Here is a 24,502-nt window from a genome sequence, read left to right on the forward strand (position 1 = left end):
ACTTCAAGGGTCTCATTCCTGACTTCAGTCCCCATCATGTGTGCTACCACAGCCTCTTTGCTTTCTTCAGGAGTGGTCTGTCAGGGCTGACTAAACCATTACAGTCTGTGAGATGGTAAGGAGTGAAAACGGAAGCATCAGAGCAAGTGAATTTTTCCAGTTTAAAAGGAAAATGCACAATGCATAGAGCACTTTAAAAGTATTTATCAAGACCCCCACAAGACCATTTCTGCCCTCAAGAGTTACATTCTATATCACCAGTGACTGAAAGCACTTCCTCTAACCTCTAATTGCCCAGGTTTGAGCTGCTCTGCTCTCTCTTCCCCCCGCTCACAGTACTCCCTAATCTGCTATTAGTCACTGAAATCATCAACACTTGCAGGTTAAACCAAACTCAAACTCCCTCGGGTGTAATTAGTTATAAGGCAAGGAAATTATTTTTGAAACCAATACCAGAATAATAATAAAGAAAAGGCAGCTCAGCAGCTATCTGAGCCCAACCTGTGACCTGACTGCAATCACAGGCACCACGCTGACACAGATAACAAATGAATAGCTTAGCAAGATATAAAGTTAGCCAGAGTTCAAAACCAAAATCACTTCTTCATTGCCTAGCTTCTAAATAACAGGCAACTGTTACAAACAAATTCCCCTCCACCCCTCAGCTTTAACATATTAAAATACAGGTGCATAAAATCCAGAGGTTCCAGAGAATTTAATCATGTTCTCAGAAAACGAGCATTCTTGTGTTAGTTGCAGTTCTGACAGGCATGAGCAATGCTAAGTGATACTCAGTACAGCAACAATACATTTCACTTAGTTTCCCTACATACACTGTCATAAATTACTATAATGACAAGTTAACAGCTCTTTGATGTCTTGAAGATGCAGGGCAAGATTCTGTACTGCTGTAAGGTAAAACACACTAAATTGTGAAGCACTGTTATTATAAAAGAAGAACGAACTTTAAACCCCACCTTGGGTCTGATGTTGCTGCATTCAGCCAGTAAACTCTTGCAGTTCTTATGGACATTCACTGCACAATCTGAAACACACACAAAACTGAAATTATTCTTGTCGTTCCCAGCTAGGGAAAGGAAAAACGACACAGGAAAAGATGGAATTTTGGAAGAGATGCAGAGAAAGCTCAGGTGTTTCAGTGATCATCCTTGTTGTGTATGTCCTGTTCTTCATTTTACACCAAATGCTCAAGCTTTTTCAATAAGGCTCAGAACAACTGATAATACAATCCACATATGCAAACCCAAAGAGATGCTATTGACTGCACTAACAGTATTCTGCCTAACCTTTGCTCAGCCACAACACTGCTTTCCTCTTATTTGCAAATGTTATTTCCAAGTCTCTCAAGTCAAAACTGATACCATTCAAGAGCTGCATTTATTTGGCTCCACAGGAATAGCTGCCTTTCTCCATAGAGTATCGGTAGGACCTGAAGTAACTACAGTAAATAAAGATCAAAATGCACCACAGAATCCTCAGAGCATTCCCATCATCAGTGCATCACCACTTTTCTAGCTTCACAAAGGAATTGTTTGCAGATGAACTAAAACAGCCCCAAAAGCATCATAATCCCATTAATAGTATAGTGAAATCTAATCTCTTTTTTTCCCCTCTTAATAAGTACTGCTTGAGAAAACAGGATGACAACTGCTAGTGGCAAATATTTTCTGCCGTCCTTCTGCCCATCTATAAAATAAGATCCTTCATCGAAAGCAGACCCAGGACACCAGCAACTCAGGCTGTAAAGGAGACCAGGATTTGTTTCTTCCCGTGTATTTAAACGTGCTCCTTAACAGAGAAATAGAACAAAACTGGGAAGATGAATATGGTATCTGCTAGAGAAATACGTGTTTATGTGTAAAGCACAGACCTATTTCAGGTGTCTACATCCAAACACAAGCATCCGCCGCGCCTGGCGCCAAGACTGGTGATCTGCTTCGAAGCTCCTGGCTAACAGAGAGAAATGCTCACTTGTGTTTTCCATGATTACACTAAACCACTGAGAACAGCAGCAAAATGCTCACTAGGCCTTAAACACGAATAAAGCAATAAAGATGTAGAACAAGACAACGACTGAGTGCACAGACCCCATGTTCTGCCACATCCACAAGGGTGGGAGGTAAGAGCACTCTGAGTGCCTGCCACACAAAACATGTCCCCAAAACCAATCATTGCCCATAACTTCTCCATTATTTGTACTATTTCTACCAATACCAGACCCCATGCAACAAAACCAAAGGCACTGGATCTAATTTCAGATGTACGTGCCTCTGCAAATGTGTGATAGAAATGTATCGGAACTCCTCACTTGTTAAAGCTACGTAAAGAATAACAAACATACATTTGCTATTTCAGCCTTGATAAGGCCTCCACCTATCACCAGAAAATGAAGCCGTGCCTCAGCACCAAACAACTTGTTGACAATGGAAAGCCCTTTCCTCCCGAGACAAAGGAGCAAACTGTAGGACAAAAATCACCACGCAACAGGAAAAAGGAAAGACTCTCCGTGACACCAGGCTGGGCTGGATTCATGGCGAGCTCACAACCAAGCTCCTTTCAGGATAGACCAGGCCAGTGGAGGGACCAGACATTCATATTCCTTGACATTTACCTATCTTCAGTGATTACATCTGGTAATTCTTTTCCCATTAATGATCAGTAGGACCAATTCTACTTCAAAAGCTTGGGTACCTTGTTATGCCGACTGCAAAAGGGTTATCAACTCAAAAATGTATTTCAATCTTAAAATCAGACACTTGCTCTGTTAAACGTAACAGCTTATATCCCTCTTGGCAGGCATTTTTCATTTACTCAGCTGGCATACTTAATAGTTTCCTATGCTGCTGAAAGATTCTTGACACAACGGGAGAGAACATACTAGAAAACAGGAAGATGCTACAGAAAAGCCTCATAAAACTGCAGCCAAACCCAAGGACTTGATTCTCTAAGAGACTGTTTGAAATGCAATGAACTGAATGACTTCCAGGGGCATTATTTTTGCCCACATAAGAAGAGAATTCTGAAAACTGCCAGAAGAATCAGCCTGTTTTACAAGCATACTTCCTTTGGTAAAATATACTGGCTTTCCCTATTCAACCACTGCTGCAGACAGTGCTGAACCAAGCACTCTCCGATTACGGATGAGAACAAGCTTTGAATACTTGTGAGTTTAATTTCCCTTCTTTTTTTGGCTTGTAAGATCTCTTTACTCTTCTGACCAGCATCTCTGAGCTGAGCATTAGAGAACTGCAGGGGTCAAGAAAACAGCAAAGAGAAGCATGAAGACAGTGAAGAAGTAAAGGGAACCTGCACACATTGAGACTGATATTTAAGAGCAGAGATTCATATAAAGGGTTGTGAGAGGGATATAGAAATAATAAATATCTAACCTCAGAAAGGCATCCGAAGAAAAGAAGCACTGGGAAACTCCAAACTGGCAAGGGAAAGTATTTTTGCATGTACCATCAGCCACTGGTAGCATCTGGTCTTATTCTGATCAGGAATTTGGGATGGTACGACAGTGAAATGGACAGTTATGTTGGCAAGCTCTTCTCAAACTGGAGAGGCACAGTTTGAGAAAAATACCTTTCCAGGTATATTATAAATAAATAAAGCTCATAATAATATTATATATGTATTTACCATTATATTATTTCTATACATTATACATATATTTATTATTACATTATTACTAGGAGCTACCAAGGCTCTTCCTTTTCTCCTCCCTCAATCACTCACTGGAATGGCAATAAGAGTAATATGGCAGGGAAAAACAGATCCTCCAAAGGATTTCCTTCAAGCAATGAGAACATCAGTTAAACTGCCTACACAACTTGAAGGTCCAAGGATTTGGGTTACCTTGACTGGACTGGGACAGGACCAGCACTATCAGAGCTAAAGGTACAAAAGCACTCACATGAAAATTAAGCAAACCCACCTTGGTTGTTTCTGGGCTTAAATATCCCACATCCTCTTATTACAGACTGCCACTGCCTCTGAAGGGTTCTGAGGGCTAGTGCCAGCGATGGCCCGTTGCTCATTGATAGACTAATTGAAACACGGGCCTCATCCAGCAAAGAAGTACTTAAGAGGCTCATAAACATCATAAAAGATCCTGTTCACCATTGAGGGCAATAAAATTAACATTTGGTAGAATAAAACCCCCTTTCCTTATTAATGAGATGCTTCCCCAAAGGCTCACGGAGACTAATTTACAACTTCAGAGCATTTTATTGGACAACACATTACGATGCCCAAGAGCATAACCCTGATCCACAGTATGCAAGAGGGCAATGAACCTCCCTGGAAAAGGGCAGGCAAATACATTTTCTCCCCCAGCTGGAATACCTCCCTGTGGATCAGACATTGGCAATGTCCTACAAATGTCTTCCAGAATTGGATTCCAGGACAAATCTATGAGTCACCAGATATTATGAGTATTATGACCCTGACCTTTGGTCTGGAACAGTACTGCCCAATAAAATAACTCTTGAGAGGCCATTTGCAAACAACTACAAAGACAGGTATGTTATGATTAATCTAAAATGGGACTAATGTTCCTCTCCCACCCCTCAAATATATGGGGGGCTTTGTGTTTTCAAATGACAGAGCTAAGTTCAGGCAGGGACACCTTTTAAGGGTGATTCTAATGATCCAAGGAATTCAGGCACTGTTTTAATGCGACGGATATATTCACAACCTGTTAAATCCAACCAACAGAAAAGCACCAGGATCTAAATAGTTTTCTTGTGAAATTAATAATTCTCCTGTTTTTCAAACACCCGATGCTTCAGGGATCAAAGAGAACCTCTTCCCTCACCCTTACACCATACTAGGTAACTCCTCTCTCTTGAGCTGACAAAGGAAACAACTTGCATGTGAGTAATACAGAATACAAACCCTGAATTTATACATAGACACACACAACACAACAGCTGAGGAACACTTCCAACTGCTACAGCATTCCAGAAAAAGCAGGGTGCCTTTGTGATCAACCTCCTCGGGAAGGAGGAGGAGCTTCAGGGGAACGTGAAGCTTCCGTACTCGGTAAATCCAGGTCAGGTATCTCCAGAATCTCGGAGCAGATTTAACTTTGTCCTAGTGGCTTTGGGGACCGGTGTTTACTTGTTTTGCTAATTTGCCTAATTACACAGAGGCAGAAACCCCAAAGTGGAAGGGTGCAGGGTGATGGGATGCTTCACATTCTGAGACAGAGCCAGGCTGCGCAAGAGAGCAACACCACTAAATTATCAAGTTTCAGTTCCCTGTTAAAGCATTCCTCTGTCTCCAAAACAACCTATAATTACTTTCTCCCTGGATCTGGTTCTATTGTCAAAATATCAGCTGAACGGATGGGGGGGTGGGGTTGTGTCATTCCCAGCACTGCAGGTTCTGGTGGCCCTTTAAGCACAGAAACCCAAACTGAACAAGCGATGCTTCTGTGTTTTAAACAATGCAAGGCAAAACTCACATGGTATCCGACAAGCAATCCCAGTGCCATTTCAGTTCCCTCTTGCTGAACCCTTCCCCCATTCTCCAGGAACGCTACAGAACTGAAGCAGCAACTATGACCATCATAAAAGGTATGTAAAACATTTCATAGGTAAACATTAGGTGGAACTACAACACACAGTGTCTGGTGGCTCCTGTTTGAGAGCCTTGCTCCATGGGTTTGGGTTCTTTTTCTTACTGTACCAAAGAGAAACTATTACCTTTGGGCTCTATAAAGAAATAAAGCAAGCAAGCCAAATGGAAAAGTCTCTGTTAAAAGGGGAGTGAGAACAGAACTGAGGAGCAGCTTGGTTTGACAAGGATGCTACAGTAATGAAACCACAGCACAAAATCTCCAAACAGGATTCAAAAGCATTGCTTCGTGGGTGCCATGGTTTAGTGCGAGGTGTCCCTGCCCATGGCAGGGGGGTTGGAACTGGATGATCTTAAGGTCCTTTCCAACCCAAACCCTTCTATGATTCTTTATGAAAGCAGCAAACCCAAATACAGCACCAGGGCCATCTCACCAAGCTTTTTGTTTGAATCACTCCCTGTTTCCCCTCTCTTCCTCCAAAATCCATCCCACTCCTACCTCCTACCAGGCTTCCCTTTCCAGCACACACGAGCTACACCTCCAGTCTGATTCCATCTCCTGCTCCTCTCCCTAATCCGCCAGCGCTGTGGAATATTAACGGGTCAATCATCACAACTGTGGGCTACCAGAACTTCTCACCTTTTTCATTTTAATTAACACATTTAAGGTCTTTCCACGCACTTCCCAGACTTCTCCCGCTGCTGCAGCGCTGGTGCTGTGCACGCAACCACCGAGCAGACGAGGCACAGGATTCCACGATCATCTTCCTAAGGATGCTCGGACTCGAGCTGTGGCATGAAGCCAACCGGCTTTACCAGCCTGCCCCCCTCACGCTCCCGGCGTTATTCCAGCTCCTTCCTTAGCCCTTCCAAAGGGGTTTCTACGACGAAGACTGCATCTTCACAACCCTGTCCCCCTGCTTAAACCTGGAGCTGCTCCCGTCGGGACAGCCACAAACCCCAAGGGCTCGGTCACGGAAGGGACGACAAAACTCCGTGTCCCGTCCCCCCCCCTCCCCGCTCTGCGTTGTGTAACCCCGGCGGGGCGGGCTCCCCCCGCCGAGCCCCCCTCAGCACAGGCCTGGCGCTGCCCCGCCGTAGGCACCGGGGGCCGCGGCCTCGCACTGCGCCGGGGAGGGGACCCCCGCTGCCGGGAGGGGAGGGCGCAGCGGGGAGCCAGGGCCCGAGGCTCGGGGCGCCGGCGGGCGCGCTGACACCCCGCTCTCTTACCGGAGTCCCCGGGGAGCCGCCGGGTGCACTCTCGGTCCCGGGAGCCGCCGCCACAGCAACAGGAAACACCTCCGTGTCCCGGAAGCAGAAGGGAAAAGCGGGTGCGCGCCTGCGCGCCGCCGACGGGAGGGTCCCTGCCCCACCCCGCGGTGCAGTGGACTCGTCCCCGGGAGCCGGGAGCCGCCAGCCCCGTCCCGTGCCCCGGGCGGTACCAACGTCCCACCGGGGGGGGGGGGGGGAGCTGCCCTCCGGTAGCGCCTGGCTGCCGCCGGAGCACAAACGCGGGGGGCGGCTGTAGCATCCCGAGTGGCAGCTTTAACGCGGTTCGTGCTGCGCAGTGCACGGGGCTTAGCGTGAATCATAGAATCACAGAACGGTTTGGGTTGGAAAGGACCTCAAGATCATCCAGTTCCAACCCCTGCCGTGGGCAGGGACACCTCACACTAAGCCATGGCACCCAGGGCTCTGTCCAACCTGGCCTTGAACACCGCAAGGGATGGAGCATTCACAACCTCCCTGGGCAACCCATTCCAGTGCCTCAGCACCCTGACAGTAAAGAATTTCCTCCTTATATCCAATCTAAACTTCCCCTGTTTAAGCTTGAACCCGTTACCCCTTGTCCTATAACTGCAGTCCCTAATGAAGAGTTCCTCCCCAGCATCCCTATAGGCCCCCTTCATGTCACCTTCCCTCCGAGGGCCTACAGCTCTGACAGCGGGTCCATCTGCTTTAGATCATAAACATCCAGCGTGGAAACATGGCGTAGAACACGGCTATAAAACAACGCTGCCCTTTCCAAATCCACCTCCTGGCTTTCCCGTGCTGCTTTGAAAGAACCTGCTGCTGTTTGGGCTGGAAACGGGCTCAAATCCTAGCCTACCATGGGACAAATCTTGTCTCTGGCTTCCACGCTGGGACCCGTGCAGCTGATTTCTTTCTCCTCTTTGGCTTATAGTCGCAGGCTGTTCAGAACTGATGCCTTTTGTGCTGCTGCTGTACAGAGCTAAATCCAATTCGGTCCCAGTTTACTGGGGCCTTTCAGCACTACAGGGAAACAGTCCTTAAAGAGGGGCAAACAGCTGTCACCTGGTGACTGGTTAAACCTCGGCACTTCAAGCTTTGGGCTTTGCTGTGATACAAAAGCAAAGCATTGCAGATTGCCCAACTACAGCTGTCACGGAGAGAACGCGCTGTGCTTGTGCTGCTGCCCCCAGGGCATCTCCACAAAAGCAGTGCAAAGCCTGGCACGGGAACCAGCTGGAAGGCTCTAGCTTAGAGCGAGGTTTGCATTGTGCACCGACCTTCTAATCCTGTCTCATTCTGCAGTAACAGCAGAGTTCTGACTGAACGGGTTGCAGGTGCGTTAGTGTCAGGCAGCCAAGTGTACAGGATGCTGAGGTTTTGTGAGGGAGCGCAAGGAGCTGCACAGTGGAGATGTTCAGGTGAAGGCAGAACTGCCCAGATACACAAAGAAACTGAAAAAGCAGAAAAGGAGCACTGAGAATAGCGTAGTCATCAGTTTTCCTCTTCTAAAGCCTCTTCCAAGTGGGACTCCCAGTCCATTTGTCACTGTCATTGTGTTACAGCAAGCAAACTGCCTTTCTCCCTCCTTCTCCCCCCCAACCACAGCAGCCTTTTGGCAGCTGCATCTCTCTCCAGAAATGCAAAGTTCCAGGTTCCCTGCTGCTTTTCCGATTTATCAGGACTTGGGGTGGGCTACGAGCAGAAATTTTCAGGTTAAAAAGTAATTCCGGCTTACTATAAAGCCAAAACTCTCCTTCCCCTATTAGCTTATTGGTGCTGCTCTGGGAATACTAAAAGCAAAAGCGTCGGGGCACAAGTGCCAAGTGAGAGGTGAATTTCAGACTGAAGTCCAAACCGAAAGCCATTGTGGCCTCCCTTCCTTACACAACAAGCAGCACGGTGCAGGATGTTTGCCTTGCAGAGAGCCGTGTCCTCCATCTACCCACAGAACCATTGTTTGAATGGAAATGGTTCTCCAGACCTCTTTCACAACGTGCCTCATACGGGTCCTGGAGGCTGGTTGTTACAGCAACCTGTTATAAATCACACTGTATACTGACGCAGCCAGCAAGGGTCAGCCTAGGACAAGTGGACAGTCCAGTGTCTGGGATAACCTGGATTAGGATTCATCAAACTGAGCACCTTCTCTTAAAGAAGAACTTGAAGCCTGCCAAACGCTTTCGTTGTGGCTACAGGCTTCCTTTGGAAGAGTCTGGTCCATCTGACCTCCCTGTTTTCCTCATAGGGTACTAGAGATACAACTCTCAGCTATGAAAAGATGTAGAAGACCCACCTCTACCCCGGTGCTCAAGCTCAAGTCTCTAGGAGGGAAGCAATCCTCCTGCCATCTGTATTCCAACAGCAGATCCTTGGCTCAGCTCCATGGCACAGAGCTCTCCTCCTGTCAGGGCTGTGCTGGGACTCATCTAACTCCTGCTGCATAAACTCTAGAAGCATGTTTATAAGAGAGGATTAATTTAGACACAAAACCTTCCCCACGCTTGACAGCGAAGGCTCAAAAGGAGCTTTCTCCATTTCCAGGTGAACGATAAACCTAGAGGCTCACAGCTCAAAGTTTACAGAACAGTGACGTTTGGGTGGCCACTGCTGTCGAGCTCCCAGTGCCTGCAATCGCTCCGCTCTGGTTCTCATCCCCGCCGGGCTCCAGACATCACATTTGTGAGACTCGGAAACTGGAGCTGCAGAAACTCTCCTGCATCCATACTCTCGACCCCACCCCACAGCCTCCTTCCCTGGCTGACTGCGCAGCGTGGTGTGAGGATGGATGGGAGGGATCGGGTGGGAGAGGGAAACGAGCTGCCACGTTCAGGGCTGCTTGGGCTGCCCGCCTTCACAGCACACGTGCACGAGCAATGACTCCTGGTCCTGAGCTAAAAGCAGAATTCCTCCTGCTGTTACTTTATGAAGGGCTCTCGCTTCTCTATTTCATCACAGCCATGGAAGCTACCAGACCTTTTGTGTCTATTGACAGTGGAAAGACCGCAGGCTTCCCAATCATTTCCCCATGCCTCCTCCCCCTGGCTTCAGCTCATCCCTTTCTTTAACCACCTTTTCTTGTCTTCTCTTTCCGAGTCTGTTTTGTCTTGTACCGCGTGGTGGTGCTGCAGTTAAAACCACCCCGGAGATAAAACCCGCAGCACCTGACCAGGAGATGGACCCAGCGCTGGCCCAGCACCAAAGGGTACGGATGGTGAAATGCGAGTCCGTGCAGAGAAAACAAGAGGAGCAGCCACATGTCCTGGCAGCAGCTACAGCCCCCACCGAGCAGCTCACACACCAGTGTGAATGAGAACATCACGCATCAGGGAAGTGAACGTGCCCCTGTGGCTACACGGTGGCCCTGGAGCTCGCTTTCGGGAGCCCCACACAGCTCCGAACTGCACTAAGGGGAGCCAGCGAGGTAACGATCAAACCAGAAGCAGCTCGCAAAGGTTTCATCCCGACATAATCCAAATGCAGGCACCCCTCAGGCTAACGGCTGCCACGCAAGTCCCGGTCCGGATCTAACCACAGGCAGGACATTGATTTCAATGAACATCTTCAGTACCCTGCCCAACTGGTGGGCCTCAGATCAAGACAGTGCAAAGGGAACATGGAAAAAGGAGCTCCCGCCTCAGCCTGGGCAGCACATGCCCGAGCACCCCAGAAAGCCAAAGGAGACGTCGCACACAACAGATCCTCAGCCACCTTGGAGGTTTTCTCCTGAATGTTAGCAAGAGACAAGAGCACAGATTCCTCACCGAAGGGCTGAGAAACAAGGTCGAAGTTGCAATAACTCATGTGCAATCCCCATGCAATTAGGATTAACGATATGACGAGCCTTTCTCCTGTTGTGACAGCTAGCTCCAGCTCCTCACACTCCACAGATCTCCATAGCAGCTGTCCAGAGGAGAATCGCTCACACTAGCAATAACCTCAGAGGACCACACCGAGCACGGCTCCAGGCTCTTGGTGCTCTGGGCATCAAGATCTGTATCCTCCCAGGTTTAGATGTACAGCAGCGTGCAGGACCGCAAACAGAGCCTCTGCTAGGAGGCTCCTCAGGCAGGATTGACAAGGCATAACTGCCTCCTCCTGTAACATCTGGCTTATCTCTAAACATCCACACAGCACTTGCTCTTATTCAGCTCCCTGCCTCCTAGTTTTTGCTGTGACACCTGCAAAACGTTCACTAACAGCCAAGGGCTATTAGCTGTGCTCCTTTCTTATTCCCCTTCAGCCAGCCTGAAGGCAAAATAGGCTTTTCATAGCACATGTCCAAGGGCAGCCAGTTCTTCTGTCCCAAGAAGGTTTTACTGACCTTAACTGCCTCTGAGACCCTCTTACTGGAGAGCGAGCATTGCTTGAGGATGCAGGGTAGAGAAAGAGCTCGTTTCCAGGAGATTTTCTCTGCCCAAAGACAACCCTTTGAGAATTAAAATGTTCTTCAGTGCTCTGAGTACCTGCCCCAAAGAGGAGGGACAGGCTTTGTCCGTCAGCCAAAGCCGTGCAGCAAAGCCACAGTGAATGTGGTAGGAGGACAGAGTCCCATGCACACTGCCAAAGGAGCAGCTTACATCTGGAAAGCAACAATCTCACCCATGCAGGTGCTGGGAGGCACCGCTTTGTGTTGGTTAATAAAGGTTTGGATGCTCTAGAGATCCCTGTGCCCGTGCATAGGCCAGATGCTGAGCTGACTTATCACTGCAGCTGTGAAAAGGATCCAGCTTCCCTCAGGCAGCAGGGAGCAGAGCTTTGTGGAGGAAAAATAGGAATTGTTAAAGGAAAAGCGGACCTGGAATCCTCCTTGGGGGAAAGGGGTGGGAAACGGTCCAGTGGCCAAAGAAAAGGAGGGTGAACTATTGCCAGGCAGGATTCCGAGCTCATTTTGACTATGTGGAGAAAGAGCCAGGCCAAGCAGGGTGCGGGGTACAGCCAAGCCAGGCGAAAAGGGAAGCAATCCAAGAGGCTGCTTTGGGCAGGGGAATGGCAGTGCCAGAGGGGAGCCTGGGGAGCGGGGTGCAGCCAGGCTGGGCCAGAGCCATACTCACTCAGGCACTGCAGAGCACTTTTATTCACAAGGGGTTTGGCACACAGAGAGCAGCTGGTGCAGCTGGAGAAGACCCCTGGCACGAGCTGGTGCCTATTGATCTCTTTCCACCTTTCTTTCGGCTCCTTTGGCTCTTTCTCCTTCTCTCTGTCTTTTGGCTGCTCTTTGTTCTTACCCTGGAAGGAGAGAAAAGAAACCCCACAGCTCTGTTACAGCCCTTGCACTGCCCACACGTTCCCTGTAAGTACAGTGGGCACCTTTGTGCCTGAGCCTTTGGGGTGGCAGTGCTTCTCCCAGATGCCTTCCTGAGGCTTGGGCCAGTCCCTCTGGTCCATTGATGAAAAGCAGGACACGGCACTGCAGCCCATGGGGCCCTGCAGGCTCCCCTCCTTGCCACACTAAGAGTGATCCAGGCAGTCACCCAAGCAAAGGGCTCTTCTCTTGGTCTGCACAACTTGTGCTAAGAGAGCAGGAGAGCAGCCAGAACGTGCCCTGGAGCAAGGTGGGCTGAGAGTCAGGGGATCACCCTGTCCAGTGCATCACAGCACAGGCAAAGCCACACTACTGGTCCCTGGGGCAGATCCCTTTTGTTGTTTGAAGAACTCAACAATTTCTTCCCCGAATCCAGCACCTCTCGCTCACCTTCTCCTTTTGCCAGGACCCAGTGACTCGGCTCCGCAGGGAACTCAGGCGTCGCATCACCTTCGTGCCTTTCTCTGCTTTATCGCTCTTTCCACTGTCCTCATTCCTGGAACAAGACCAGAAACCTCTTAAGTAAGGGGAAGTAAACTGGCCAAGCCCAGCTCAGGGAGACCACGGATGAAGTTCACCTGAAGCCTTACTTTAGGACCCCATCTCTGAGCTTTTTATCTCCTGAAGGATCTGGTTTAGCATCAGTCCTGCCATTGCAGACTTGCAGATAAGGAGCTGAAATGTCCAATTCTGTGTGTAATTTGAGGCTGTCTCTTTTTGCTCAGTGTCGGGCACAACAAGGCCCCAGTTCTGGCTGCACCACTGCAGATACCAGCATCATAACAGCCTCCAGTATCTGAAAGGGGCCTATAAGGATGCTGGGGATGGACTGTTCATTAGGGACTATAGTGATAGGACAAGGGGTAATGGGTTAAAACTAAAACAGGGGAAGTTCAGATTGGATATAAGGAGGAAATTCTTTACTGTCAGGGTGGTGAGGCACTGGAATGGGTTGCCCAGGGAGGTTGTGAATGCTCCATCCCTGGCAGCGTTCAAGGCCAGGTTGGACAGAGCCTTGGGTACCATGGTTTAGTGTGAGGTGTCCCTGCCCATGGCAGGGGGGTTGGAACTGGATGATCTTAAGGTCCTTTCCAACCCTAACTATGATTCTATGTTTCTACCCTGCACACAGTATTAGCAGGGCAGTGGAGCTTTATGGAGGTGGGCTCCAAATCAGGCTGCTTTGGGAATCAAAGGTGCGTGGGTTACCCTCTGTCTCACTTACTCATTAGACAGGAACTCAAACCAGGTGAGGTTCTGCTGGGAGGAATCGCTGCCTTCTCGCACGTGCGCCCTCTGCTTCGCCCTGTGTGGGGAAAAGACATCAGACCCTCAGCAAAGGGCACAAGAGCAGAACTTCTGGGTCTGCAGAAAGGCTCATCTCGGGAGATGGGGCAGGAGCACGTTAAGAGCTACAGGAGAGGCACGTGCGATGCTACCTCTCCTCCTGATTCTATGCTGGTTTCACTGGAAGAATGCAGTGATTCTGGTACCCTGGGGACTGGCCCCTCAGGGGATGAAGTGGTGTGTGCATCCTAGGTAGACCGGTGACCTCCCCATGCATATCCCTCTCCCAGCCACACTTACCCATGGTAATATTTCAGCTCCTGAAGTACCTGCTGGACAATTAGCCTACCAAGGATGGGGCAAAAGAAAAGCAAGGGGTTAGAAAATGTCCTTGCAAAGACATGCTGCACTCCACAAATCATCAGGTGCTGCTTTATGACCAACTCCTCAGCTGTGCCCCAGCATGGAGCGGGATCTCCTTTGCTATTACATCTCCAGTAGCTCAGATATACTCAAGACAGCCAGGACTAACGATACCTACACATGGTCTGGGGACACGTGGTCCTTCTCCAGCATCTCCAGGGCAGGGGGCTGAACAGCTGGAACACAAAACACTCTCATCAGGGATCCTGGTTTGCCTTTGTTTGCACCGTGTTGCAAGCTATGTCACTGGACCCCATTAATCTTGCTGAGCTCCCACTCTGCCTTTAGTGGGGAGGGAGAAGTGATGGGAGCAGTTAGGGAGGGAAAGGCTGCACTGCTCATCTGTGAGGGTGGCAAAGGCTGCATCACTTTCCTGTTACCCCTGCCTTCTGCAGTCTGTATTACATAAACCTCCGAGGATCCTGCTTGCTGCTAGGGGGTAGGAGCTGGTGCCACCCCAGAGACCCTCCCCGTGACAGCTTCCCCTCCACTTCCCAGGCTCTTAACAAGTCTCAGCACTTTGCTCTGGGGCTCCTCACGGGTGAACGGATTCCAGCAGCACAGAGAAGGCCAAAATGCAGTTTACAGGAGCAAAGGTGCCTCTGTTTGCCTACGGCTTTTCAGCTTCCAGTGCAGAAAGCAGAAGCCGACAGCCTTGTCCCGAAGCCTGTCCCTGCCACCTGTGCACGGTGGGTTAGGTAAGGGCACCGCTGGAAGAAGGGACCTTGTGCAGAGACCACGTTTGCCCTGTTCTTTGGGGCACAGAAGAAAGGGCACATTTAAACCTGGGCAGATGAAGCAGTGCCTTTTGTGCCTAGGAAAGCATCTTTGCCTTGTGCGAGTCGGGAGTGATCAAGACACCAGCCAGAGAGAGGCTGCAGGGCAATGTGTCGCTGGGGATATGCATGTCTAAGCTTGGGCTGTCCTGTAAGCCAGGATCAGATTCAAAGTCAGCTTGGCCTTGTTTCAGGAGCTGCTGGGACCCTGTAGAAGGGGAGGGTGAGGAAGTGCAGGCTTGCAGAGGCTCCATCTCCAGGTTTTAATCTTCATCACAAGCCCTCATTTAATGCTGTACCTATAGCTTATACCGACCTTCCGCAGCTGGAAGAGGAGGGTTGAGGCTGCGAGGTGTCTGCAGGGAGACAGCCGCCTCAGCGGCTGATGGGACAGACTTTGACCTCAGTCTCTTCCTGCTGCTGCCGTATTCCTGGAGAAGGAAAAAGTCAAGGATGCCCTTGGTGCTTTGTGCCCCACGGGAACCTCCACTGGGGCTCGGCACGGCTGGCAAGGGGCAAGGCTGGGAATGCCGGCATCAGCGCACGCAGCCCTCGCACACTCACCACCTCCTCCAAGCCAGGGCTGGCCGTGGGGCTCAGGTGCAGTGGTTCTATCTCCACTTTGATCACCGTGCTACCCCTGCTGCTGCTCCAGGCTTCCAGTTCCCCTTTGGGCGGCTGAAGGGACACGCGAGGCTGCGGGCAGGACGGGGTCCCCTTCTCCATGTCCTCCTGCTCTGCGTCACTGCCCATCTCTGTGGCATCCAGGCTGAACCTAATCCAGGAAAGAAGAACGAGCCACTTTAGCAGAGCCAGTCCATTGTTTTGGGCATGGCAGGGCCCTTGCAATGTCCTAGCCTTGGCTGGCCATTGAGGAGCTCATGCAGCTGGGACAAGGAAGGTCACCACAGCAGGCGCACAAAGGAGAAGCCCGCACCAGGAAGCATCAGCCTGGACACCAAGACCTGAGCCTGTTCAAAACTGCTTCTGTGGCTGCTATGAGCTCCATCGTCAGCAGGGATGTTTGGTGCTGGATGGCTCTCCCTGCTCTCTTAGCAACCCCTGAGACAGCAGCCTGCCTGATAGCTGCTGCCCCGTTAGCTGCAGCCCCAAGCAAGTCGCTCTGGGCCTTCAGAAATGGCAGATGTTGTCATCCATCAGATCACTGGGGCATCACATCACAGCCCCTGCTCCCACCGGGGCCCAGCTTCAAGGAAGGGAAAAGAAATCCTCTTCTGGGAAGGAAGGGGTGGACTAGCTCCCCCAGTGGCCCACGGTTTGCTGGATGCCAAGTGCTGTTCCAGTGCCAACAACACTGGAGCGCAAGGATGCATAGAGCCCAGTGGAAAATCTTACTGTGTGCATGGGTTGTGTCTGCAGATCACTGCTGCTTCATCCCTGCTGCCAGAGACAGCCTTCAGGAAGCATTTGCTTAGGGGACATGGGGAGTGTTCCCCTTCCCTGGCCCCGTGCTCACTTGTGTTTAAGCACCCAGCGAGGGGACTGAACCCCCTGACAGCCACAGCCGCTCTGTGCCGCCGTTGCTCCTGCGCCTGTTACACAGCATACACTGTGAATGAGCAACATGAGGTCTGAGAACCCGCCTGTGGGCTTGATAAAGAACTGCCAGGATCTCAGGCTGAGTTGATTTTAGGGTGCCTTATAAGGAGGAGACATAAAAATAGCCCTTGCTGGCTTGCACCTGACTCCAGCCATCGGCGGATCAATACGTTTGTCAGCAGGGGAAGCATCCGTGTGGGAACCTGGAGCCCAAGGCACCGGTGTGGCAGGAGCACGGGACAGCAGCGATGCCAGGCCTGGAAACTGCTCCCAGCCAGCGCTCAGCATCGTGCTACAAAGCCCAATCCCTGCGGCCACGTGGAGGCCAGAGGAGACTGCGGTGATTGCAGGCACAGACCCCCCCAGGGCGAGTCACGGACAAGAACAAGGGTTTGTAAGAGCTCTCTTAATCCCTCTGGGATGGGCAGAGTTCCCTTGGAGCCAGAGGATGGGGACCATCAGGGTGGCCGATGCCGTTCAAGGTTCCCTCCAGACTGAACTGAGCTCTCCCCAAATGAGAGATCCTTTTCCCACCCAAGGACCGGGAAAAGGGGTCTTCCTGCTGCCAAGGAGACATTAAAGCCTCTTGCTTCCTTAGCATCTGTTCCTCCCATCCCACCCAACATGAGCAGTAGATGTATAGCTGCTCTGGCAGATGCTCACAGTGATGGAGACCACCCAGCAGCAGCTGGAGCCCAGAGCAATGCGATCATTCCAGCCTCCCACAGCATCACCGGACCACACGTCTCCAATCCTGCTCGCGGTGCTGCTGTACCTGCGCTTGCAGTCCACTGGTGATACAGGGCTCTCCCAGCTGTGCCTCCGAGAGGTCGACATGGATCTCACCAGCGTGGGGAAGGATTCCTCAGCCTCCTGCAGCTCCAGCTCCTTGTCTGGCTCTGCAGGACCCTGCGAAGTGCTGGGACCATCTTCTGGCAGCGCTGCACAGGGCCAGAGGTGGCCTTTGTGGAGAAAGCGGCAGTCAGCCTCACCGTAACGCACGGAGCACGACACGGGGTTGGAAAAAGCAACATCCACGGCCACTGGTCCCTCTTCCAGGAGGCTGAGGGCAGGCAGAGCCCGGGTTGCTTGTTCTGGCTGTGCTGCTGGTGCTGTGCTGGCGATCGGCGGGCTCAGGAGCCCCAGGTCTCTGTAATACTCCGTGCCATGGAGCGCTGAGTCTGAGAGCAGGTCCTCAGTGCTGCTGTGCGAGTCCACTGCGGGGACATCCAGCTCTGTGGAAGAGGAGTCCTCCTGCAAAGGCAGTGCCAGCTTAGCCTGAGCGCTCAGATGCAGGGATGCAGGAGGATGCGAAGGGGACACCAAGCTGGAGCTGCTTCTCTTTCCCTTCTCATGGCAAGCAGAACGCACAAGCAGCAGGGCCAGGCCTGCAGCTGGGTTTCTCCAAGCGGGCTTTCTAATAGCAGCGCTTCCCCACTGCACCTCGCAGCCAAACCTGGCCCAGCCCCACCAGCTCGGTTTGCTACAGGAGCGTGTGGAGTTTGCCTCCAGACCCCGAGCTTCCCCCCAGCACCAATAGGAAGCACATAGGTATGGTTTTCCCCGGCAGCAAAAGCAATGTAACCTTGTATTGCTTGATAATCTGGATCGATTCCTTTCCCCCGTCCGTACTCCACCACTCTGAATACGCCCATGCAGTTTGCTGACCCTCGCACTGAGGCAGCAGAAGGGAAGGGGACACTTGCCTTTTCTTCAGCCATGCTGGTGCAGAAGGTGTCATCCTCGGCAGTCAGGGAGGGGAGGAAGCTTTTGGGGCTGTGACTCTCCAAAGGAGGGGTGCTGCGGTCAGTGAATTCCCGTAAGCATGGCTTGCAGTCAGACCCTGCAAGACACAGAAGGTCCCAGCAGGCAGCCAGGAGGGATGTGGGATCAGGCACCCACGGGTGACACTGGGCAGCACTGAAATGCTCCACATGCCCTCTGTTCTCCTGCCCCTTGCAGACAGGCATTGCCAGGCAACCTCAGGACTGCGGCAGCCTTGACTGTGCAGGGGTCTGGTGCAGGGATTCCCAAGCATCATCCCTCAATCCGGGCTTGCAGCATCCCAGCCAGCCCCTTGCAGCATGTCCTGTACTGCAGAGTACAGTGAAAGAGAAGAGCTAAGCCCCTTCTTGAACACATTGTTCAAAACACTGGTTTGGGCTGTTCTTGACATTGAAATCTATGAGTAAAAATACTGACAGCGATTTGATTTTCACCTGTAAGGAATAAAGGATGCTGCTCTGGGAGGCCAGATTGGAGCCACGTGAGCGTGACACCATAGTGGGAGCACATCATTCTCCTGGTGCCGCTCACTCATGTGGATGTTCCCCCCACAGGAGTGGGAACCTGAGTGTGCCGTACACCATCTGATAACCCACTGAGAAGCAAACAAAGGTCTGGACCTGCCTCGTGGTCCAGCTGCCTGAGGCACACTGCGATGGAACGAGACACACGGTAAACCTGAGCCACGATCTCTAAGGCATCGCATGGCTCAAGGAGGCCTTTGAGTCCTTCGGGATACACAGAGCTGAGGCGGATGGACAACAGCCAGGCTGTTGGCCAAAGCACCAGGCGTGGGTCTCTGAAGATACAGAGAACAATAGCAAGAGGCTGTGAGCAACCGTATCAGTAAGGAACTGCTAGAAAGCCGTCATGGTCCAGGAAAGCCAGGTATAAACCCATGAACACGAGGAAGATGCTGTTGGAAACCACACTCTTGGACACCTCGCATCCTGCCGTGGGGTTTAGTGCTGTGCGATGCAGCCAGGAACTGCCCGGTGCCAGCTCGAAGAAGGCAGCAGCGAACGTGCGGGAGGGTTTGGAGGTTTGTTCCTTGGATTGTGCCAGGGTTTGGGTTTCAAGGAGCATTTGGGGGGTTTAAATGCTCCTTGGGGGTCTACGAATAATGGGGGTCTATGAATAATAGAGAAAGCAAGCATCTGTGAAAGCACTACTTTAAGGAAGGGGTTTTGAGCTCTAAGAGCAGGGGAAGTTTGAAACAGGTTCTCCGGCAAGGTTGGAGAATCCACTTCACAAGGCATTGTTCATGGAGAGACAAATTCCTGCTCGGGATGTCCTTGAGCCGCATCCAGAATGCTCAATGGGCAGACTATTGAGCAGCACCTTTTGCTTTCCACAGATGCCCCTGCATTGCCTCGTGAGCATCTTGGAGCGAACACACATGTGAAGCAGCAGAGGTTTTGGCAGGAGCTTGTGGGAAACACCAGGCAAAGGTGTCAGCGGGCAGGAAAAGCCACTGAGAGCCCCCCAAAGCAGGCTGGGATGAAGGCTAAGGTAGAGCAGACCCAGGGAAGGAAGGAAAAGGAGATTCCCTGCTCTCAGCATCCCCTGCAGCAGCAACTGCCCACAGAGAAGGCATCAAAGAGCTGGGAGGCAGCAGCCAGAGCCCTGACCTGGGCTTTAGCTGAGCCAAAGAGCTTTTTCCTCCCAAGCAGGATCCAAGCATCCTGCCAGGGCTGCTCTGGGCCTGCACCGGGCTCCAGGCTGCAGCTCGGAACTGGATCCGCAGACCAGAGTCAGCTCTTTGGAGGCCTGGAAAACATTCCCTGTGCTCAGGAGCCGGCCAAGGCATCGGCTGCAGGCAGCAGACCCCCTCCAGGCCCACCAAAGGACTTCGGTCCTGCCCGGAGGCTTCAGACACCGCGGTGCAACAGCGACAAACGAGATGCGCAGCCGGGCTCCGGGGAGCAGGGAGGCAGCACGAGGAGCACGCGGGGCTCCAGCCATGGGGAGACCATTTTAGGCAATGTGCGAGCACCAGAGGGGACGCTTCAGGGCTCCCTGTGTCTGACACCTCCGCCGGATGATGCTGGGCTGGCACCACCGGGACAGCTGAGCTGAGGGGATGCTGCTGCAGCGGCAAAACACGTTCAGGCATCGGGTGCTGGCGCGGTGAGCAAGGAAGGACACGCACAGGGAGGAGGCAGGTCCGGGGGGGGGCTCTGAACATCCCTAAGATCAAGGCGGTCGCCCATGTAGGAAGGCAAACTCTGGAGCCCCTTGACTCTGTGTTCCAGAAGCACCCATGCTCCATCGACCCACGATGCGGTGGTGAAGGGGACGGGGCACCTCAGCTGCCCAGGCGCTGGCAGCAGTCACCGTCACTGGAGCTGGGATGGTGAAATGACCCTTCCGAGAGCAGATGCTGTTTGCTTGGGGAGGACACGAAGCAGATTAGGTATTGCAGTTGCTTAATTCGCCTCTGGCCGGGAACCATAAAAGGTTATTGCTGCAGGGAGCAGCCTCAGCACAGGAATTCCCAGGGCAGAGCTGGGAGGAAGCAGCGGTCCCTGTGCACAAGGGGGGCTCTGCTGCTCTTTGCCAGGGCTTCCCTGCAGGCAAAACGTGATGGCTGGGCTCCTATGGGGGAGGGAGGAAGGGAGCAGTGAGAGGCACCAGCAATGGGACCAGCCTCAGGGGCTGTGATGCTGTGGGGAGATTGGGATCTGCCCCCCCCCCCCCCCCGGAGCTGGTTTGTCCCAAGGAAGGAAACTTCTGTGCTGCTGCAACTGGAGCCCAGGGACCTGAATCGGAACACTTCCAATTGGGACCTGCAGTCAAAACCTCCCTCCTGCAACCGCCTGATTCCCCTTGGACAGGCTGGTCACTGGGGATGCGCCCATGGCGGTCCTGGCAGGAGAAGCATCAATGCACCCAGCGCTGGCACAAGCGGTGGCCCAGCCTCAGCTGCCTGTTGCAGTGCTCGGTGCAGGGTGCTGCAGGGTGCCCCTGGAGCCTGGCTGCTGCTGGCAGAGGAAACAGGGATGCGAGCCGTTCACCAAATCCAAACATCAAAGCACCCTGCGTGCCCATGGGGGAAAGGCCACCCCAAACGTGGCGGGACAAAGGCACCGCTCGGGTCTGCTACGTGAAAGCAATCCCAAGAGGAAGGAAGGACCGGGGTGTGAGGGCATTTCCTGGCAATGGGGGGTAGAGGCTGTTGGGAAACCACAGAGAGCATCGCTGGCAAGAAACACAACCGGTTCCAGCTCCTCCTGGCCCTGCACCCGCTGCCCTTCACCTCCCACCCTGCCGGGTACCGGGGGCCATGGGCACCACCTCTGTATCGCAGGCACCAGAAGCGGATGCGGAGCGGTCCCGCCGTGGGCCCCACTGCGCAGGAGGGTGGCAGCGGTGGGGCTGGCTCCGGAGGGAGGAGGGGAGCAGATAAAGGTGCCCAGCGCTTCACACCCTGCGCTCGAGCGGCTGCCTTATCGCTGCGCGCGGGGCCGGGCTTTGGGGCACGAAGGGCAGAGGAAGGAGAGCAGGGGCCCGGTGAGGATGAGAGGGGTTCTGAGCCCCTCTGATGCCCTCCAAGGCACTGGGCAGCACAAACCCCAGGGGCACAAACTGCTCTGCAAGCAGGCGGAGGGGGAGAGGGCTCCACCGAAACACCCTTGAAGCACTCAGTGCCTGCCAGCACTGTGAGGCTGGTTCATGCATTAGAGACTGGCTCACCTGAGCCTGCCCCTCACAACCCCAGCACGGCGCTGGGATGCCCCAGCAGGGCTATGGGGACCTGAGCCCCTGCCTCCTGCTCTGAATGAGCCTTCCTTTGACCGTTCAGTTCGGATCTGGGTCTCCTGCACATCCATATCGGAAGACAGCTTTGGGGTGTGAAGGTAACGAAGGATAAAGAGCATCAAGAGATCTAACGCCACAGATGAAGGTACCCAAAGGCACCAGCCTGAGGGCGGTGTTTGCAGGCAGGGACAGCAGCGTCCACGTCCTCCAGGACTGCAAACATCTTCCCAGGGCTCTCAAGCCGCTCTTCCCAAGTCAGGGCACTGCACTGGGACTGAATTCACACCCCTGTTGGCATTCCCCATCCCTGCTGCCCTGCCCAGCGATGCTCAAGCAGTGCCACACAAACCCCTCAGCTCGGGCTGCGCTGCAAACGCAGGGCTCTGCTCAAGGAATCTTGTCCCCAGCATCTGCTCAAGCACCAAACTCAACACAAGGCTCAGCCCTCGCTGGGCAGCTGCAGGCACCGGCACCTCCGGCTCGCTGGCAGCAACGGAGCCAGTTGTATTACAAAACCAGGAGGCCGATGTTTAACCCATTACCCGGCTCCTCAAAGCCTTTCTTTGCCTCGACAAGACGAAACGGCAGGAAAAGCGTTAACCAACACCCAAGCAGTGCTCCCTAAAGAGAGGGGTGCACCCACAGCCACGCTCTGCCAGGGGACCCCAGCCCTCTTGCTGGGGCCAGGCTCTCCTGCCGGCCCTGCAGCAGCCCAGCTCCCCACGCACGAGGCCGTTACCTCTCTTAAAGGACCACCTCTTCTTCCAGCGCTTCGAGAACGACGGCCAGGAGTGGTTGAGCACCGAGCCTGACATCTGGGAGCCCCGAGCAAGGGGTAACCCCGGGCAGGAGGCGAGAGCTCAGAGCGCGGCGGAGAGCTCGGTGAGGTCTGAGGCAGCGCTGCAGGCAGCAGCCCAGGGGCTGCCAAGGGGGGAGCGCAGGAGCCAAGTGTTTTGTCAGAAGCATCAGCTGATGGGAGCTGGGGCCAGGGAGGAATTCCTGGTCCCTGGCATTCCCACCTGCGTCAGCGGCTTCCCGCAGCAGGGCTGGGGGGGACACGAGTGGCCCCGTGGCACAAAGCAAGCCCTGAACGCTGCTGGAGGCTGTTGGACAGAAGCAGAACACGAGCTGCGTTCACCATCACCTCCTTCCCCTCTCTGGCAAGGCCTCCCTGCTCCTTTCATGCCTCTCAGCTCTCAGCCTGCCAAGCCAGCACCAGATCTGCAGGGGCATCGCCTTCACCTTCAACACAGAGGACTTGATATTTGCACCTCTGGCATCAAGCGCCATTGCAGAGCCTCTGCGAGGGAAGGCACGGGACCCTGCTCATCCCCATCAGCTCACGTCCTGCAGCTCTCAGCACGTCCCCATCCCCTGGCAAGGGCCCTTCCCCAAGCCCTTCCCGGCTCTCCCGCGCATGGAGGCGGGTGGGAGCTACCTCCAAACTGCTCCAAGAGATGAGACTCCTCACCCTGAGGTCTCCAAGCCCCTGCTCCCTACTGGCACGAGCCCCATAGCCCAGGCTGGCTCCAGGTCCCTCTCCCCACCCCTTGCTTGTGGTGAAGCCGGGTTGGGAACGGCCACAGGCACCTCCATGGCGCGGTGGTGAAGAGCATTTCCCTCCCCTGGCCACAAACCCCACAGCATCGCCTGCCCCAAACCCTCCCCACATCCCCTCTGCTTCATCCTCCACAATAAGCAGGGTGCGCGGTGCTGGGCTGGGCAGTTCAGAGCGGGATTTGGGGGACCCAGACCCCTTTGTGCCCAGCACCGAGGCGTCCTTGCAAGCCTTCGGCTGCGTGGAGCCACCGGCAGCACCCGCAGGGTGTTCAGCCCCCCCTCCCCGGGGGACACCGGATTAAACCCCGACCTTGCAGGCTGAGGCTCCCCAGTGCATGGAGGAGGCTGAACGCGCCCAGCACCGGGGGCTTCCACACAAGCTGCTTCCTCACCAGGCCTTGGAGGGAGATGAGCGACAGCCCCGGGGTTGTTGGGTCGAGCTCCACTTACCCCGACGGCTGCGGGCGTCGCGCTGGCAGGGTCCCGGTGCACCGGCACCCGCGGCCCCGGCTCATCCCGGTGCTGGAGCAGGGCGAGGAGCAGCGGCTCAGGGGGGAAGCAGCACAGGGGCCTCCGGCTCCACGTTCTCACCACTTCCCCTTCCCGATGGCACAAGCGCAGCCGCCTCCCTCATGCTGCAGCCCCGGGGCTCAGCTCCCGCCCTGGTGGGGTCTGGATGGGTCCTGCAGAGGCACCCGGGGGGATGCGGACCCAAAGCTCCCGGTGCAGGAGCCCCGAGAGCCTCCAGGACCAGCGACGGCTGCGAAGATGGAACCTGCCCCGAACGGCTTCCTGCTCCCTTGTGGGTCTGCGCCATCGCTCACGGGCTCCTGCCCGCGGCTGCGAGGCCTCGGGGCTCCTCTTAACGCATCCCTTGTCGTTGATCTCTGGGGCTGAGCTTGGGCAGCAGAGACCCCAAAGCCGAGCAGGTCTCAGTCTACCTGGGGTGAAGCGATAGCGGAGCGCAGGAATGCCTGTGCTGGCCACGTTCACCCGGGCAGGTGAGGCACAGGCTCTCCAGCTCCCACAGTGAGGGGCACAATCGCTGGTGAAGCCCTTCCCACTGCCCCCAGTACAAGCCCCAGTCAGGACAGGATCCGCTCACATCGGAGCCGTAGCGATTACCCCGTGCTCGAGGGAACCGTGAGAGCAAGGAGGAATTAAGGTTTCATTTCCCCGAAGTGCACAA

General features: G+C 53.7%; 1 protein-coding gene across 8 annotated transcripts in view; it reads right to left on the minus strand.

Annotated features, from left to right (window-relative positions):
• The window catches only part of ARHGEF18 (Rho/Rac guanine nucleotide exchange factor 18), a 45,555-nt gene extending 22,943 nt beyond the window's left edge, over positions 1 to 22,612 (minus strand). For 2 of the 8 annotated variants that reach the window (XM_057400306.1, XM_057400305.1), the window contains exons 1-2: positions 6,835 to 6,908; positions 978 to 1,045 (exon numbers count right to left, since the gene is read on the minus strand). Coding sequence is in view for 3 of the 8 variants with exons in the window: in XM_057400309.1 (XP_057256292.1) it covers positions 978 to 1,045; positions 11,910 to 12,084; positions 12,551 to 12,656; positions 13,386 to 13,466; positions 13,748 to 13,792; positions 13,989 to 14,046; positions 14,963 to 15,077; positions 15,211 to 15,421; positions 16,982 to 17,460; positions 17,913 to 18,049; positions 22,493 to 22,568 (1,551 nt within the window). In the remaining 5 variants the exon portion in view is untranslated. Of the gene's footprint in view, positions 1 to 977; positions 1,046 to 6,834; positions 6,912 to 11,909; positions 12,085 to 12,550; positions 12,657 to 13,385; positions 13,467 to 13,747; positions 13,793 to 13,988; positions 14,047 to 14,962; positions 15,078 to 15,210; positions 15,422 to 16,981; positions 17,461 to 17,912; positions 18,050 to 22,492 lie in introns of those variants that run through there. The other 6 variants (XM_057400309.1, XM_057400301.1, XM_057400302.1 and 3 more) reach the window with 6 other exon arrangements.
• Positions 22,613 to 24,502: the final 1,890 nt, after the last annotated feature.

Source organism: Pezoporus wallicus, unplaced genomic scaffold (assembly GCF_028554395.1).
Source record: "Pezoporus wallicus isolate ANWC-B61680 ecotype Strahan unplaced genomic scaffold, APGP_CSIRO_Pwel_v1 contig_10426, whole genome shotgun sequence".
Lineage (NCBI taxonomy): Eukaryota > Metazoa > Chordata > Aves > Psittaciformes > Psittacidae > Pezoporus > Pezoporus wallicus.